The 14,116-nt window shown below is 40.1% G+C and overlaps 3 protein-coding genes across 5 annotated transcripts in view; all 3 read left to right on the top strand.

Moving 5' to 3' along the window:
- The window catches only part of LOC123969255 (zinc finger protein 664-like), a 21,803-nt gene extending 20,322 nt beyond the window's left edge, over window positions 1-1,481 (top strand). Inside the window, exon 3 of the mRNA XM_046046487.1 lies at window positions 78-1,481. Coding sequence (XP_045902443.1) covers window positions 78-907 — 830 coding nt within the window. The 3' untranslated portion in view covers window positions 908-1,481. The remainder of the gene's footprint in view (window positions 1-77) is intronic.
- The window catches only part of LOC123969209 (zinc finger protein 2 homolog), a 118,983-nt gene that overhangs the window by 62,565 nt on the left and 42,302 nt on the right, over window positions 1-14,116 (top strand). For all 3 annotated transcript variants that reach the window (XM_046046389.1, XM_046046397.1, XM_046046381.1), the window contains one exon: window positions 9,440-9,761. In XM_046046389.1, the coding sequence (XP_045902345.1) occupies window positions 9,440-9,761 (322 nt within the window). The remainder of the gene's footprint in view (window positions 1-9,439; window positions 9,762-14,116) is intronic.
- The window catches only part of LOC123969246 (zinc finger protein 239-like), a 32,480-nt gene continuing 23,689 nt past the window's right edge, over window positions 5,326-14,116 (top strand). The window contains exon 1 of the mRNA XM_046046456.1: window positions 5,326-5,636. Within this exon, the coding sequence (XP_045902412.1) occupies window positions 5,465-5,636 (172 nt within the window). The 5' untranslated portion in view covers window positions 5,326-5,464. The remainder of the gene's footprint in view (window positions 5,637-14,116) is intronic.

The raw sequence follows: 14,116 nt of genomic DNA, 5'->3' as shown, positions 1-14,116 counted from the left end.
AAGTGACCACAGTGAAGCAGAACTGAAAAGTGACCACCAGCTCCTCTCTCACAACTGTCATGTAGCTGAGAGCCAAGATCAGAAAGGAGGCGAGCATGAAGACTCAGGATCAACTAGAGATGCAGAGCCAAAACAAAAGAATCAAGATCACAACAGCAGAAGCCCCAGAAACAATGTACACAAGTCTACCATGTCAGAGGTTCACCATGATCCTCACACAGGTAAAAACTCTTTCACATGTGACACATGTGGAAAAGGTTTTCAGCACAAGTCAAAATTTCAGAGACACCTGAGAATTCACACAAGCGAGAAGCCGTATTCTTGTGAAACATGTGGGAAATACTTCAGAACTAGCAGTTTATTGATACGCCATACAAGAACCCACACAGGTGAGAAGCTGTACTCTTGCAAAACATGTGGGAAATCTTTTAGCCAGAGGGGTAACTTGAATGTCCACATGAGAACCCACACAGGTGAGAAGCCGTACCTTTGCAAGACCTGTGGGAAAAGATTCGGTGACCCTTCGGTATTCAGAACGCATGCAACAGTCCACACAGGTGAGAAGCTGTATTCTTGTGAAACATGTGGTAATTGTTTCAGATGGAGAGCTGCACTGATAGTCCACATGAGAACCCACACAGGTGAGAAGCTGTATTCTTGCAAAATATGTGGGAAATCTTTTAGCCAGAGGGGTAGCTTGAATGTGCATATAAGAACCCACACAGGTGAGAAGCCGTACCTTTGCAAGACCTGCGGGAAAGGATTCCGTGACATTTCAGCATTAAATAAACATATGAGAACCCACACAGGTGAGAAGCCGTATTCTTGCAAAACATGTCGGAAATCTTTTAGCCGAATGGGTCACTTGAAACTCCACATGAGAACCCACACAGGTGAGAAGCTGTAGCTTTGCACAACAAAAAGATGTGTTGACACATTTGATTCGACTCGGCACAGAAGGCATACAGACAAGTTATCTTGTGGGAGAGGATTCAGTTCTAGAGATTGTGGTCAAAACACACAAGAACTCACAGAAGTGAAGGTAATTGCAGCACTTGTAGTAAACGTTTTACTCAAATCAAATACCTGAACACACCTGAGGATCAATATACCTCTGTCTTTTGAGCACCATGTGTTGTCCCACCTCAAGTCCACCACAGACCCACTTCTGGAGCCCCTTCAGTTTTTCTACAGAGCCAACAGGTCTGCGGACGATGCAGTAAACTCTCTCTCTTGCTCCAAGACCATCAGCACCGTTTCACCTGAAGGCTGCATTCTTTCCCCTCTGCCCTTCTCCCTGTACACCAACTGCTGCACCTCGGGTCACTAGTCAGTCAAGCTTCTGAAGGTTGTGGATAGCATGACCCTCATTGGACCCATCTCTGGTTATTTATTGTTTATGGGTACCTAGTTGCCAGAACAAATACCTTGCATGTGTAACAGCAACTTGGCAATAAATCTGATTCTGATGATACTACAAAGTGTACGGTCTAGACCTGCTTTATATGAAAAGTGCAATGACATAACTTTTGTTATGAATTGGATCTATATAAATGAATAAAATGTAATTGAAAGTGAATAAAAGTCACATTTTTCTTGATAAATGACTTGAAAGATGATTTGATTGCCTGTTAATGTTCAATAAAATAATAGCATGGAGACACAGATCCAAACCACAGAAAAGTCATCACAAAATCAATAGTCACACTAAAAAGAACATAACCTTACTGTGTTCAAGATTCACTGTAACGTGTTAAAAAGTCCTTCAAACGGAAAAGCTTTTAAATTCAAGTCCACCAGGTGAGAAGCCATATTCTTACAAACATTTTGGACAAAAAAAATTGCTTTTCTCAAAAGCACTCTAATTAACCTACCCGCTGCTCTTAAAAGCACACACTAATTAAAAACTGAACCGATCATGTATAAAGTATGGAAAAACAATTAAGCACATTATAGATGAGTTTATTAATAAAGAATACAACATGTATAATGTTAATAAATGACTTACTAATGTGTATTAATGTATGAACAATACTTTACAAATGATGAATTCCGTATTTACTGATACTTAACTAATGCTTCATAGTGTGTAGTTGCTACAAAGTGTTACCTGTGCTTCTTTTGTAGGATCCCAGATAAAGAAAATTAAACACAATCTGGCTTTCTCGGGGGAAGATCTATCCACATCATAAGATTGTTTCTAGATTTGATTAATTATAGTTACGTTAGAACATTGTACCTGTTCGAGATTCTCAGTCAGTAGGGGCATTAGACAAAGTTGCAGCAGCTCCCCTTTAAAATGTATAATGGTTGCTGAATTACTTTCCATTTTGATTATAGATCAATGGAACACAAGGTTAAACATTTTTTGAAAGCACATTGTAATTAGTCAATTCATGGATGACACTGCATTATTTAAAGAAATGAAAGACAAATATCCAAAGGACTAGAATCCATTAACCAGTTCTCTAAGGCAGCAGGCATGAAACTTAACTTTGACAAATGTGAAATATTGGCCTAACATGATCAATCAGCACACCCAATGTTTAATATCAAAGTGAAAGCTAAAGTCAGATCATGCATCAGGCATCACTGTCACCAGGTCTAAAGAAATAAGAGAGAAATAAAACATTTATAAAACTATTAATAAATGTAAAACTATTTTGAACTCTTGAATACAAAGAGACATCCATATTTGGAAGGGTCTTATCAAGAGACATCTACCCCACTTTTACATTAGAAATCTCAGAAAAGATGTCTAGAATCATAAACTATGAATTTCAGCTTTATCAGGAGAAATAAATGTCACTACATAAGGAGAGCTGACTAATTAAGAGTGTCGAGGAAGGCGGTCTGAATGCCATAGACTTTTCTGTTATAAACAAGGTCCTGAAATTGAAATGGCTTAATTCCTTTATTCTGCACAAAGATTCAATTTGGTATACTATCCCTGATGCAATTTTTTAACAAAATGGGAGGCAAGGGCGTCACTTTGTGTTGGAAAGTCGTGGAGACATTTAAGGGCTCATATTCAGGGTGTGTTGAAAAACACGAGACGTGAGAGTGCACAGTATTTGAGTCACGAGAACAAGACAACAAGATACTCCAATGCTTTTTAGAAGAAATATTCATTGATGAAATATGCAATTCGATTTGGGGGGTCTTGGGGAGAGCATTAAACTCTTAATATTCTGCATTCTAGAGAAATTTTCTGCACCAATTTATGGTGGGAATATCTTTATTTATTTGAAAGGAAACACAAAATTCATGTGGCCGCTAACAATTCGAATATAATGCAGTAATCAGCAACTTTTTTTTTAGCTTAAGTTACTTTTTTTGGACAATACACGTGTTTCTGCAATATTTACAGAGAATTTCTTGTTTTCCTATTGCGCAAGTAAACCTTTCTCATAGAATTTTTATTTGTTATTTAACATTTCTTGCAAATTTTCAGAAAACATTCAGCAAATGCTCAAATGCTTTCAAAAAGTGGTGGGGACATGTCAGTCCCAGTGTAAATGACACATGGGAGGAATCAATTTTATTTTATTACAATGTGACTGCCCCCCGCGACCCTGTACGCAGGATAAGCGGTTGACGATGGATGGATGGATGGATGCAACGTGACTATGATTTATACAAGCTGCCTGTGAAACTATCTGACTTCTACCAACAAGTTCTCCTGTATAGGTATTTAATATACAAACAAAACTTTACACCTCATAATACACACCTGTGGAACAACAGATATATTCTGTCTAGTAACAAATCGCTGTTTATGGGAACTTGGATGGAAAAGGGAATCTGGGCGGTTTCCCATTTGATGGACATGCCCAATCAGAATACTATAAAGTGATAAAGGCCATTCCAGTTCCCCTTAAAACAATGATTCAGCAGCTTTTGGTGCACTCAAATATTAAATTAGAAATGAAGCCTTTTTATCAAATGTACAAACTATGTTTTTGAGAAATGTTTATCAACACAATACCATCCTAATCTGCTGAAAAGAAAATATGTTCTTCAAGAATTCAGTGAGGAAGAGGCAAGGAAAAAAACTAAAGGTATATTATTGCACCTTCTAAATGGGATGTCGATCATAGCTGGAGTACTCTAGAAGGACAATAAATTGGATTTTCTGATTAATAATTTGATTATGTTAGGTAAGCACTTTATCCACAGGTGCAAAAGGTTAAGCCCTATATAAATGGTTGGATGAATGAACTCAAGCTTTTCGTAATGTCTTTGCATTACATGACGAACCAAAATGCCCAGATTCTTTTGTCTTTGTTGAACTTATTTATGCTCCTGGAATAGGACACTCACATCCTCCTTATTTCTTAGTTAGTCTTGCTATAACTTCAATACTGTCTCAACACTATTTTGTATTTGTGATTATTCTCTGTTTAAGTATGCCATATAGAGTTGTCAAAGGGGTAAGCTAGAGATCGGACAGTGAAGCCGACCAAAACCTGCATGGAGGGATCCATGTAGGCCCAAAAATGACGTCAAAACCCTGTGACACCCCGTCGCTCTTGAGAGATGTAACTGTATTGCTTATAAACTCTCAGCAATCTAAAAAAACTCCAGGAAATAGAAAATATTAAATGGAAGTCAGTTTGGAATTTTAACAAGCAATATTGTGTCACCAACAAAATTAGAGAAGTTTCATTTAAAATTTGATTTATCCTGTGAACCAGGTTATCTCAAGGTTCATGAAAGATGTTGTGGAAAAGTGTGTGTTTTGCAGTGGTGAAGCTGAAACCATCTGTCATTACATTACATTAATAATTTATTTTGGTTTAAAGAATGAAAAGCAGTCAAAACAGTTAAAATATGTAAAGATTTAAATATCTGCATGCCTTTGTTGTTTGTCACATTATACCCCTTTGTTCTTTAGTTATAGTTATGTCATGTTATATTTTGTTATGTTATACATTTTTGTCTTGCTTATAAAATGTCTGTTAAGAGATGAAATAAAGATTCAAAGATTGAAAAAAAAGCAATCTAAAAAAACTATTCGGCGATCAGTGACGCTGCGTTGGTGTTTGGCAGGTGAGCCTCGTAGGTGGGCTGATTAATCAGTGACGATACGAGTCAGACAAACACACTGAGCCATGAAACTTTTAGTTGGCGCAGCTACCAGAATTACGGTGTTTCTGCCGTTGCTCTACGTCATTAAACCACGGTTATGCTGCGCGATCATACGCAGTAGACGCTGGTGCCAACAGGAAGCAGCCTTGTAGTAGTATTTTATTGGTCCAAAACTGGCTTCACTCCTCTCCATTCGAATCAGGGGGGTGACTTCGTCTAGTAATATAACGTCTATGAGAGTGGTATTGGAATTTGACAGTGACAGTGTAACATCCGGCGGAAGTAAATAATACACGTGCCGGCTTACTGAATCTGCTGGAAGGAGTTGTTGTAGTCGGAGCACCGCTAATTATTTATTTGTAGTTCAGCAACAATGTCTTCAGTTGAGAGTTTGAGAGAGTTTGTCAACGAGCGACTAACTGCTGCTGCTGAAGAAATATTCAGAGTTTTTAAAAACACTATCGTCGAGTACGAGAAAGAGATCGATCGTCAGCGCAGACTGCTGGATATCGTTTGGAAACCCGAAGTAAAGTTACACAGGATAGGTGAGTAACGCTTTATTGTGTTATAAGTTACACAGAAGAGGGGGCCAGTATATTAAACACAAAGTGTTACATATACTGTATAACGTTACTGGTACTCATTTCCTCACGTGTCTACATTTTCTTTCTTTCCCATCACAGTTCTAACGTTAGCCTGTTCCTTTTGTTCTCTGTCCCTCCAGAGCTCCCACAGCAACATGTCTGTAAGGAGGAGGAGGTTCTGGCTGACCAGCAGCTCTGGATTCAGGAGAGGATCCCCGGTCTGGACCAGGAGGGCCCAGAGTCAATATTTCAGAAACACCTGAGAATTCACACAGGTGAGAAGCCATATTTTTGTGAAACACGCAAGGATCAAGTCACATGCTTGAAAACACCTGAGGATCAATATACAAAGGTTCACCCGTGAATGAAATGCACTTTTGCAGTCGCCACATCTCTCAATCGAATGTAAAATGTTTTCCATGATATGAGATCTAAGTTTCCCTTCATATGACTGTATTATATTTCTATTAGTGACATTATTTCCATGAAACAATTGTAACTTCCAAAATGGAGGCAACGATTTACTTTCACAGTGAGTGCACTGTTAAATGAATGGATTGACGTGATTGTTGTTGGTTTTGCTAAATGTCTCTTTATGAAACATCTCTGAATATTTTATTTGTTTAAAGTTCAAAGGGCTTAAAATCCATCTACATCAAGTAAAATTTTATAGTTCTATATAAAACCTACGCATCTTTGCAGGAAATCAGTTTGAACATTTAAGGGTTACTGACATCTGTGGTGGAAATTGTACGTCCACTTATATGATCGTCAGTGGTTCGATCCTTGGCTCCGTCAATCTGCATGTCTAAGTGTCCTTGGGCAAGATACTGAACCCCAAATCCCTCCCGATCGTAGGTGTCATTTACTCTGGGGAAGCTGAGGACATGTCCCGTCACTTTTTTGAAAACAGTTGCTAAAAATGTTCTGAAATGTTAAATAACAAACCTTGAGAAAGGTTTATTTGCAAAAAAGAAAGCTTGCAATGCATGGTGTGTGTGTGTGTGTGTGTGTGTGTATATATAGAAGGGACAAATGTGCATTGCCCAAAAAAGTAACTTAAGCTTAAAAAAAAGGTACTGATTTCTGCATTGTATTCTGTAATATTTCAATATTTGAATTGTCACCTGCCACATGAATTTTGTTTCCCCTTTATATAAACAAAGACCATAAATTGGTGCAGAAGATTTCTCCAGAATGCTGGAAATTAAGTGTTAATGCTCAAAATCAAATAGTGGCATTGGCAGCTACCAGTGGTATTTTCGGTGGCAGCAGGGGTGTGTAGGAGCGACTTTGAACCTGGGAGGGGAGGGGGGGGGCACTGAAGGGCAAGTGGGGTTTGGGGGCTTGGCCCCCCGATTTTATTCTTGGTTTTTTTAATAAAGCACTTAAATGCTCATTTCTAATGACTTTTGCAAACAGAATGTACTTATTAGTGTGGCTCAAAGAGGGTATTTGCAGTGACAGAAGATGGAGAGGGTAGATTATGAAGACTCAGGTGCAAAGTCAGAAAGACGGAGTATAATAGAACTAGAACAAAACTCCACTGACTAACTACCATAAAAACCATGCTATTGCATATAATCTGTCAGTTAATGTAGCTAGCCACAGTACAAATGTATTTAATTGTCCTAATGTTACACTTGTGAGCTGTCTGTGAAATTTCCTGTGTTTCACTTGGCCCCGACTCTCCCTGCAACACGTTTGTGAACACAGAACTGTCTTCAGTGCAAACTCTGACATGTCATTGGCCTAAGAAAGTCTTTTACTACGTGAGTTTTAGAATGTCTAGTAGCTATCCATACAACTTACAAGCTCGTCTTCCTCAGTTTGATCTGCTAGTACTCCTGTGACCTTTGTCCTCTTCCTTTTAAAATACTGTAGGATGCTCATCGCTGTGTGACAATTTTGACTACATTTAAATTTATGGACACGTAACAGGTTTTTAAGGCCAAGGATGGTCACAGACAGGGGCGAACAAATGGCCCAGGAGTCCCTGGTCAGCCCACTCTCCAGTCAAAGCATCCGTCTGGGTCTTTAGAGACCTTGAAGCAAATTGTTTGTCTGAATATAAAACCCCAACACAACATGTCTCAGCAACATTGTTCTTGTGTCCATGAGCATGCGATGCACCTTTTTATAAGAGCTTAAAACTGCAGTGTTTTCCCAGTTTAATGTGTGCTTCAGATGAATGTTTTGGTGTTGGTTTGTGGGTGCTCCCCCCAAAAAATTTTATGTTCCTATGTTAATATGTAATTTCACATCATCTTGGACCATTATTTTCACCATATCTCTGAACAAATAGTTGGAAAAGCTAGAGCAGATAATAAATAACCAACAGCCAAAGTCTACTGGAGGAACTACAACCATTAGATCTGGAGAAAGTAATTTGGTTGGTTCTGTTGCGCCACAGTGATTTTACAGTGATGGCGCAGCATGTTTTGGGCATCACCCCCTAAAACCCTGTTAATATGACCTCAGAATCATTATAGATACGACTGTTCATGTTGGCCTTTTGTGTCTTCATCTCACAGCTTCTGACATTTATCTGTAGAATTAATATAAAAAATAGGCAGCATGAGAAACCTCCTCCCTTCTGAGGTACATTTTATTTGAACATTAAAATCCAAAAAGAAACGTCTCCTTCACCGTCACCATCTGACGCTCGGACAATTAAACACTCGCTACGCACCTTACTATATTATGACATTTCTGATGTGAGTTTGTTATCTGAGCTGCTAAGAAGCTGACAGCGGTGTTAGATCCAGGTTGGAACAGAAGGGAATGCAGGTTTAATGCTGGGCTGAGGGTGAATGAAGATAACTAGGTTGCAAGTAACGCCTTAATAAACAAAAAACCAAATGAAATTAAGAACAATAAATACATCTGTATCAGTATCCTGGATTTAAAACAGTTAACAAAAGGTTCGTCTGACTTAACGTGATGCATGCCGGAGTTAAAACAAGGCATACTGGTTAAAAATTGTGTCCAACTCTCTCAGACCCTGCAAAACGTCACCATGTCACATGACATTAAAACCTCGCAGCTGCAGGCGCCGAGTCCGGCGGCCACAGTTGCTTTTTCCCGACTGCACGAAGTTGGAACCACACTTTTGCCTGGTCTCGCGGTATTTTTCTTTGCAAATGCCACGAGATCAATCATTGATCTCAGCTCACAGTAAGCTGCTGCAGGTAGAATGTGTCCGACTTGACGGTGCCGTTTTTATACCCCGCCCCTGCAGTCATCATCAAGTTGGCGAAAGTCAGCCGCGGTCATCTCGAACGCACCTATAGACACAAACCAGGCATTCAATATTGCCACCTGCTGGTAGAAAGGCGAAACAGATTGCTCTATTACAATGAAAACCACAATAAAAATTAATTTATTAAAATTATAGTGCTAACAGTAACAAAACTGCACGCACAATAATTACCTAGGTTAAACTATATTACCAACTATATTGCACCAAACAATGCGCTCATTAAACGTAACTCTTTTACATGAATAAATGCACAATATTATATATTGCATAATGTGGAAATACCACATGAACAGTGAAATATACTTGGACTCATTTCCTCACGTGTCTGCATTTCTTTCTTTGCCATCACAGTTCTAACATTAGCCTGTTCCTTTTGTTCTCTGTCCCTCCAGAGCTCCCACAGCAACATGTCTGTAAGGAGGAGGAGGTTCTGGCTGACCAGCAGCTCTGGATTCAGGAGAGGATCCCCGGTCTGGACCAGGAGGGCCCACAGCCTCCACAGGTTAAAGAGGAACAGGAGGAACTCTGTACCAGTCAGGAGGGAGAGCAGCTTGTAGTGAAGCAGGAGACTGACACCTTTATGTTGACTCCTACTTATGAGGAAAGTGACCACAGTGAAGCAGAACTGAAAAGTGACCACCAGCTCCTCTCTCACAACTGTCATGTAGCTGAGAGCCCAGATCAAAAAGGAGGTGAGCATGAAGACTCAGGATCAACTAGAGATGTAGAGCCCAAACAAAAGAATCAAGATCACAACAGCAGAAGCCCCAGAAACAATGTACACAAGTCTACCATGTCAGAGGTTCACCATGATCCTCACACAGGTAAAAACGCTTTCACATGTGACACATGTGGAAAAGAGTTTAAGTTCAAGTCACTATTTCAGAGTCACCTGAGAACCCACACAGGTGAGAAGCCGTATTCTTGTGAAACATGTGGAAAATCTTTCAGCCAGGGGAGTAGCTTGATAGCCCATCTGAGAACCCACACAGGTGAGAAGCCGTATTCTTGCAAAACATGTGGGAAAGTTTTCAGAATCAGAAATCACTTGCAACTCCATATGAGAACCCACACAGGTGAGAAGCCGTTTTCTTGCTCAACCTGTGGGAAGAGATTCTGTGTCACTTCAACACTTAAAAGACATATTAGAACCCACACAGGTGAGAAGCCGTACCTTTGCAAGATCTGCGGGAAAAGCTTTGGTTACTCTTCAGCATTAAGTACACATGTGAAATGCCATACAGGTGAGAAGCCATATTCTTGTGAAACATGTGGAAAAGATTTCAGAACCAGCAATCACTTGCAACTTCATATGAGAACCCACACAGGTGAAAGGCCATACCTCTGCAAGACCTGTGGTAAAAGATTCAGTGACTCTTCAAGATTTAAACAACATACGAGAACCCACACAGGAGAGAAGCCGTACTCTTGTGAAACATGTGCTAAATCTTTTAGCCGGAGGGGTTACTTGAAAGTCCACATTAGAACCCATACAAGTGAAAAGCTGTAGCTTTGTGAGACTGCAGGACAAAATTCAGTGACACTTCAGCATTTAAAAAACATATAAGAACCCACACAGGTGAGAAGCTGTATTCTTATGAAACGTGGGAAAGCTTTGAGAGTTAGTGGTCAATTGAAAAACCACGTAATAAAAGAACACAGGTGAGAAGCTGTAGCTTTGCACAAAAAGATGTTTTGATGCGTCTGATATGACACGGCACAGAAGGCAGCATACAGACAAGTAATCTTGTAGGAGACGATTCAGTTCTAGAGGTTATTTTTTGAGCTGTGAAGCTTTGATAGTGATTACCAGCGAAGAATAAAAGCTTTGCCGGTATTGGTCAGTCTGTTATCAACGTCTGTTGATAAGCAAGCTGTCATTTCACGAGCTAGAGCTGTGTATTTCAGAAGCAGAACAGCAGAAAAAGTTCTGGAAATTACATGAGTGAAGGAGAAACTTGATTATGGAGAGATAACGGCGAGTGTGTAAGTCATTGTCTGCTGTGTGTGAGAGAGACAGGGATAGAAAAAGAGAGAGTGCTCCATTTCTTTATTCTCATAGCGTAGGCTAACTAAAACAGCAAGTTATTATTACCAAGACTTTGTTTTTAACTTTGTTACAGCTAGGCTAGCAGACTCAAGTGCAGGACTAAGAGAGGGAGGAGACTGGAGTTAGATAAAAGAGGAATATTTATTGCAGGGTTGAAGGGATTGGATATAGAGTCGGGCAAGAGTGGTGGAGTGTGAGGCTGAGCAAGCAGTATATATATGTATATATATATATATATATATATATACACAACAATTCGCTTTGTTGTTTTTTCATTACAGCGACTAAATGTTCTTCTAAAATCGGCCTCATATAATTATTGAAACTGGTTCGCTATGTTGTCGTTTGTTGTAGCCTTCAGTTTACTTATGAATTTTAAAATGCAGGCTATTTGATTGTTTTTATCTGTGATGAAATTCAGCAAAGGTAAAAATATTAAACACATAACTGCCACACTGCCGTTGTCATCGCTCAGTTTAAAGTGCTCCCACACAGCCGAGGGCTTCATTTTGTTTTGCCTGTGATGGTGTGTGAAAAAAATCTCAATATTTAAATCCCAAATTCAAAAATTTAATGCGTACCCAAAAATCGAATATTGGGTGTTCGGGTCCAGACCTACATAATTGCAGCACTTGTGGTAAAAGTTTTACTCCAATCAGATACTTGAACACACCTGAGGATCAATATACCTCTGTGTTGATGAAGTCTTTTGAGCGACGTGTTGTCCCACCTCAAGTGCAGTTGTTCTGCAGAGCCAACAGCTCTGTGGACGATGCAGTAAACATGGCCCTTCACTACATCCTCCAGCTGCTGGACTCTTTATGAACCCACCGCAGGATCCTGTTTGTGGATTTCAGCTCTGCTGCTCTCCCAGCTGAGCGTGCCTGACTCCACCTGCAGGTGGATTACCGACTTCCTGTCTGACAGGAAGCAGCACGTGAAGCTGGGAAAACATTTTTCCCTGTAAACCAACAGTTGCACCTCTGTCCCCAGTCCGTCAAGCTCCTGAAGTTGTTTGAGGATCCCATCCTCGTTGGGCTTGCGTTTTCTCAAAAATTTGCAACAATATCCAGGGGTATGAATAATTTTGGACATGACATTTTTAGTACAAATTAAAAAAAAAAAAAAAGTTGAGATTTATCATTAATAACCTCTAACACAATATCGTACTGTCTTTGTCACTTGTTTAAGGTATTTCCATCCAGATGAAACCTATTGGTAAAATTAAAATTCACTATGAATCAAAATTTGGCATGGGTCTGTATAATTTAGGGCTTAATTTTATATGAAGTCACAATAGATACTTTGCAGGTTAAGAACTTACAATAAGCTTATGAAATGAGATGCATTGTTTAACTATCCAACAGGATGTAAAATGGGCTTAATGGAGCTCAACGTTGTCTAGCTGCTCAATACAAATGTTGCATGTTAGGACAAAAGTAATTAAAATGTTATGGCACTGATAACAGGCCGCTGATGAGAGACTGATTTTCAATACGTAATTTAACGTTTCTTTAAATATATTTTGCTGATAGTACTCTCCAAGGGTGCTTTGTGTTAAAAAGTGGTGGGAATATTTAGGGCTCAGAGAAAATACACTTTTATTATTTATATAAAGGGAAACGCATAATTCAGGGAGAAGGTGACAATTCAAAATATAAAATATCATGAAATATAATGCTGTAATATTTTCTAGACAATGCACTTTGTTTCTTCTATATTTACATTGCATGTTTTTTATTGTGCAAATAAATCTTTCTCATTTGTAATTAACATTTCTTGTTAGTTTTTTTGCAGAATATTTTTTAACAGATGCTTTCAAAAGTTATGCAGTGAACTAGTACAACAATTTCCTAATATTATTGAAGTTAGCTACATAAATTATTAATAAATATTAATATAAAAATAAAAAAACTACTCAAATCTAATAAAGAGGTGTGTCTCATTTGCAGTTATACAATTTGGCATTGGTTTGGAGTCCGTGGGTTTGCACAGTGAAGTTATACAGTTGCAGCATACAGCATTGGTTTGGTGTCCTTGGATCACATGACATTGAAGCTATTGAAATAAATTATGATTTTCCCGTAACACTGTTTTAACAATAGTAATTTATTGATGGTCCCTAAGCTAACCCCCTGTGTTTAAAAGCGAGCCATCGGAGGTGAGCTAACTGCACTTATACTGCCAACACTGGGTGAACTGGGTATACCTGCTGACTGGCTTTATGGATGTGGCTTCAGTACAAGCCAAACAGATTGTTTCTCTTAGCGCAACCGCTAACATCCAGGACACCTTGTTTTGGGACCCCTCTAGCCTTCCCAGGCTTTCATCCTGCTCGGCTCCAAAGCATCAGTCAACCTGGGTTGAAGTTGTGGTACATGGCTTTAAGAGAGGCTCGGATGGGGCTGCCTCTCCTCCGCACATCGGCCTCTCCAACCGCTATGCAGCCCTGTCTGACGACACTCTAGTCCAACCAGCAGATGCACCTGCGGCTTCGAGTCTCCCTGATACGGATCTCTTTCGGCGCACAGTGCCTGCCGACACTGTTGCATCTCCTCCACCGGCTACATCTCCTGCTCTGGGCCGCCGGTCTGTCGCCGGGCCTGATCGGCGGCCGTCATCCCGGTCAAAAACCTCCGCGTCCCGACGTAGGATCCTGAAGGAGGCTGTGCTCAGACGCTCCGGAGGCCGTCTCTACCCGGCACCGTCGGGTAGCCCTTCTCTCAGGTCTGTTACTGCTACTCCAACACAACACTCGGCAGCTCACACACTCCATCCTCAGTCCGCACGCAGTGTTGAAGCAGATTCTGCTCAGTCCTGCTCTGGATCCCCACAACCGGCATCTCCTCGTCCTCTTTTCTCCCCAACCACACTAATAATTGGTGACTCCATAACCAGAAACATCCGTTTCTTTAACGCTACCACTCACTGCTTCCCCGGTGCCACCACGGCTGACATTTTAAAAAAACTCCAGGACCTGATGCTATCGCTCCCGTCCTCCATCACAAGAGTGATAGTCCATGTCGGAACAAATGACACAGCTCTTCGGCAGTCTGAGCTGACAAAATCAGATTTTAACCGTCTTTTTAACTTTTTAAAGCAGTGTGGAAAGTCCGTTTTTATCTCTGG

Source organism: Micropterus dolomieu, linkage group LG01 (assembly GCF_021292245.1).
Source record: "Micropterus dolomieu isolate WLL.071019.BEF.003 ecotype Adirondacks linkage group LG01, ASM2129224v1, whole genome shotgun sequence".
Lineage (NCBI taxonomy): Eukaryota > Metazoa > Chordata > Actinopteri > Centrarchiformes > Centrarchidae > Micropterus > Micropterus dolomieu.
Note: the sequence above shows the minus strand (reverse complement) of the source record. Positions and strands in the feature narration are given on the sequence as shown.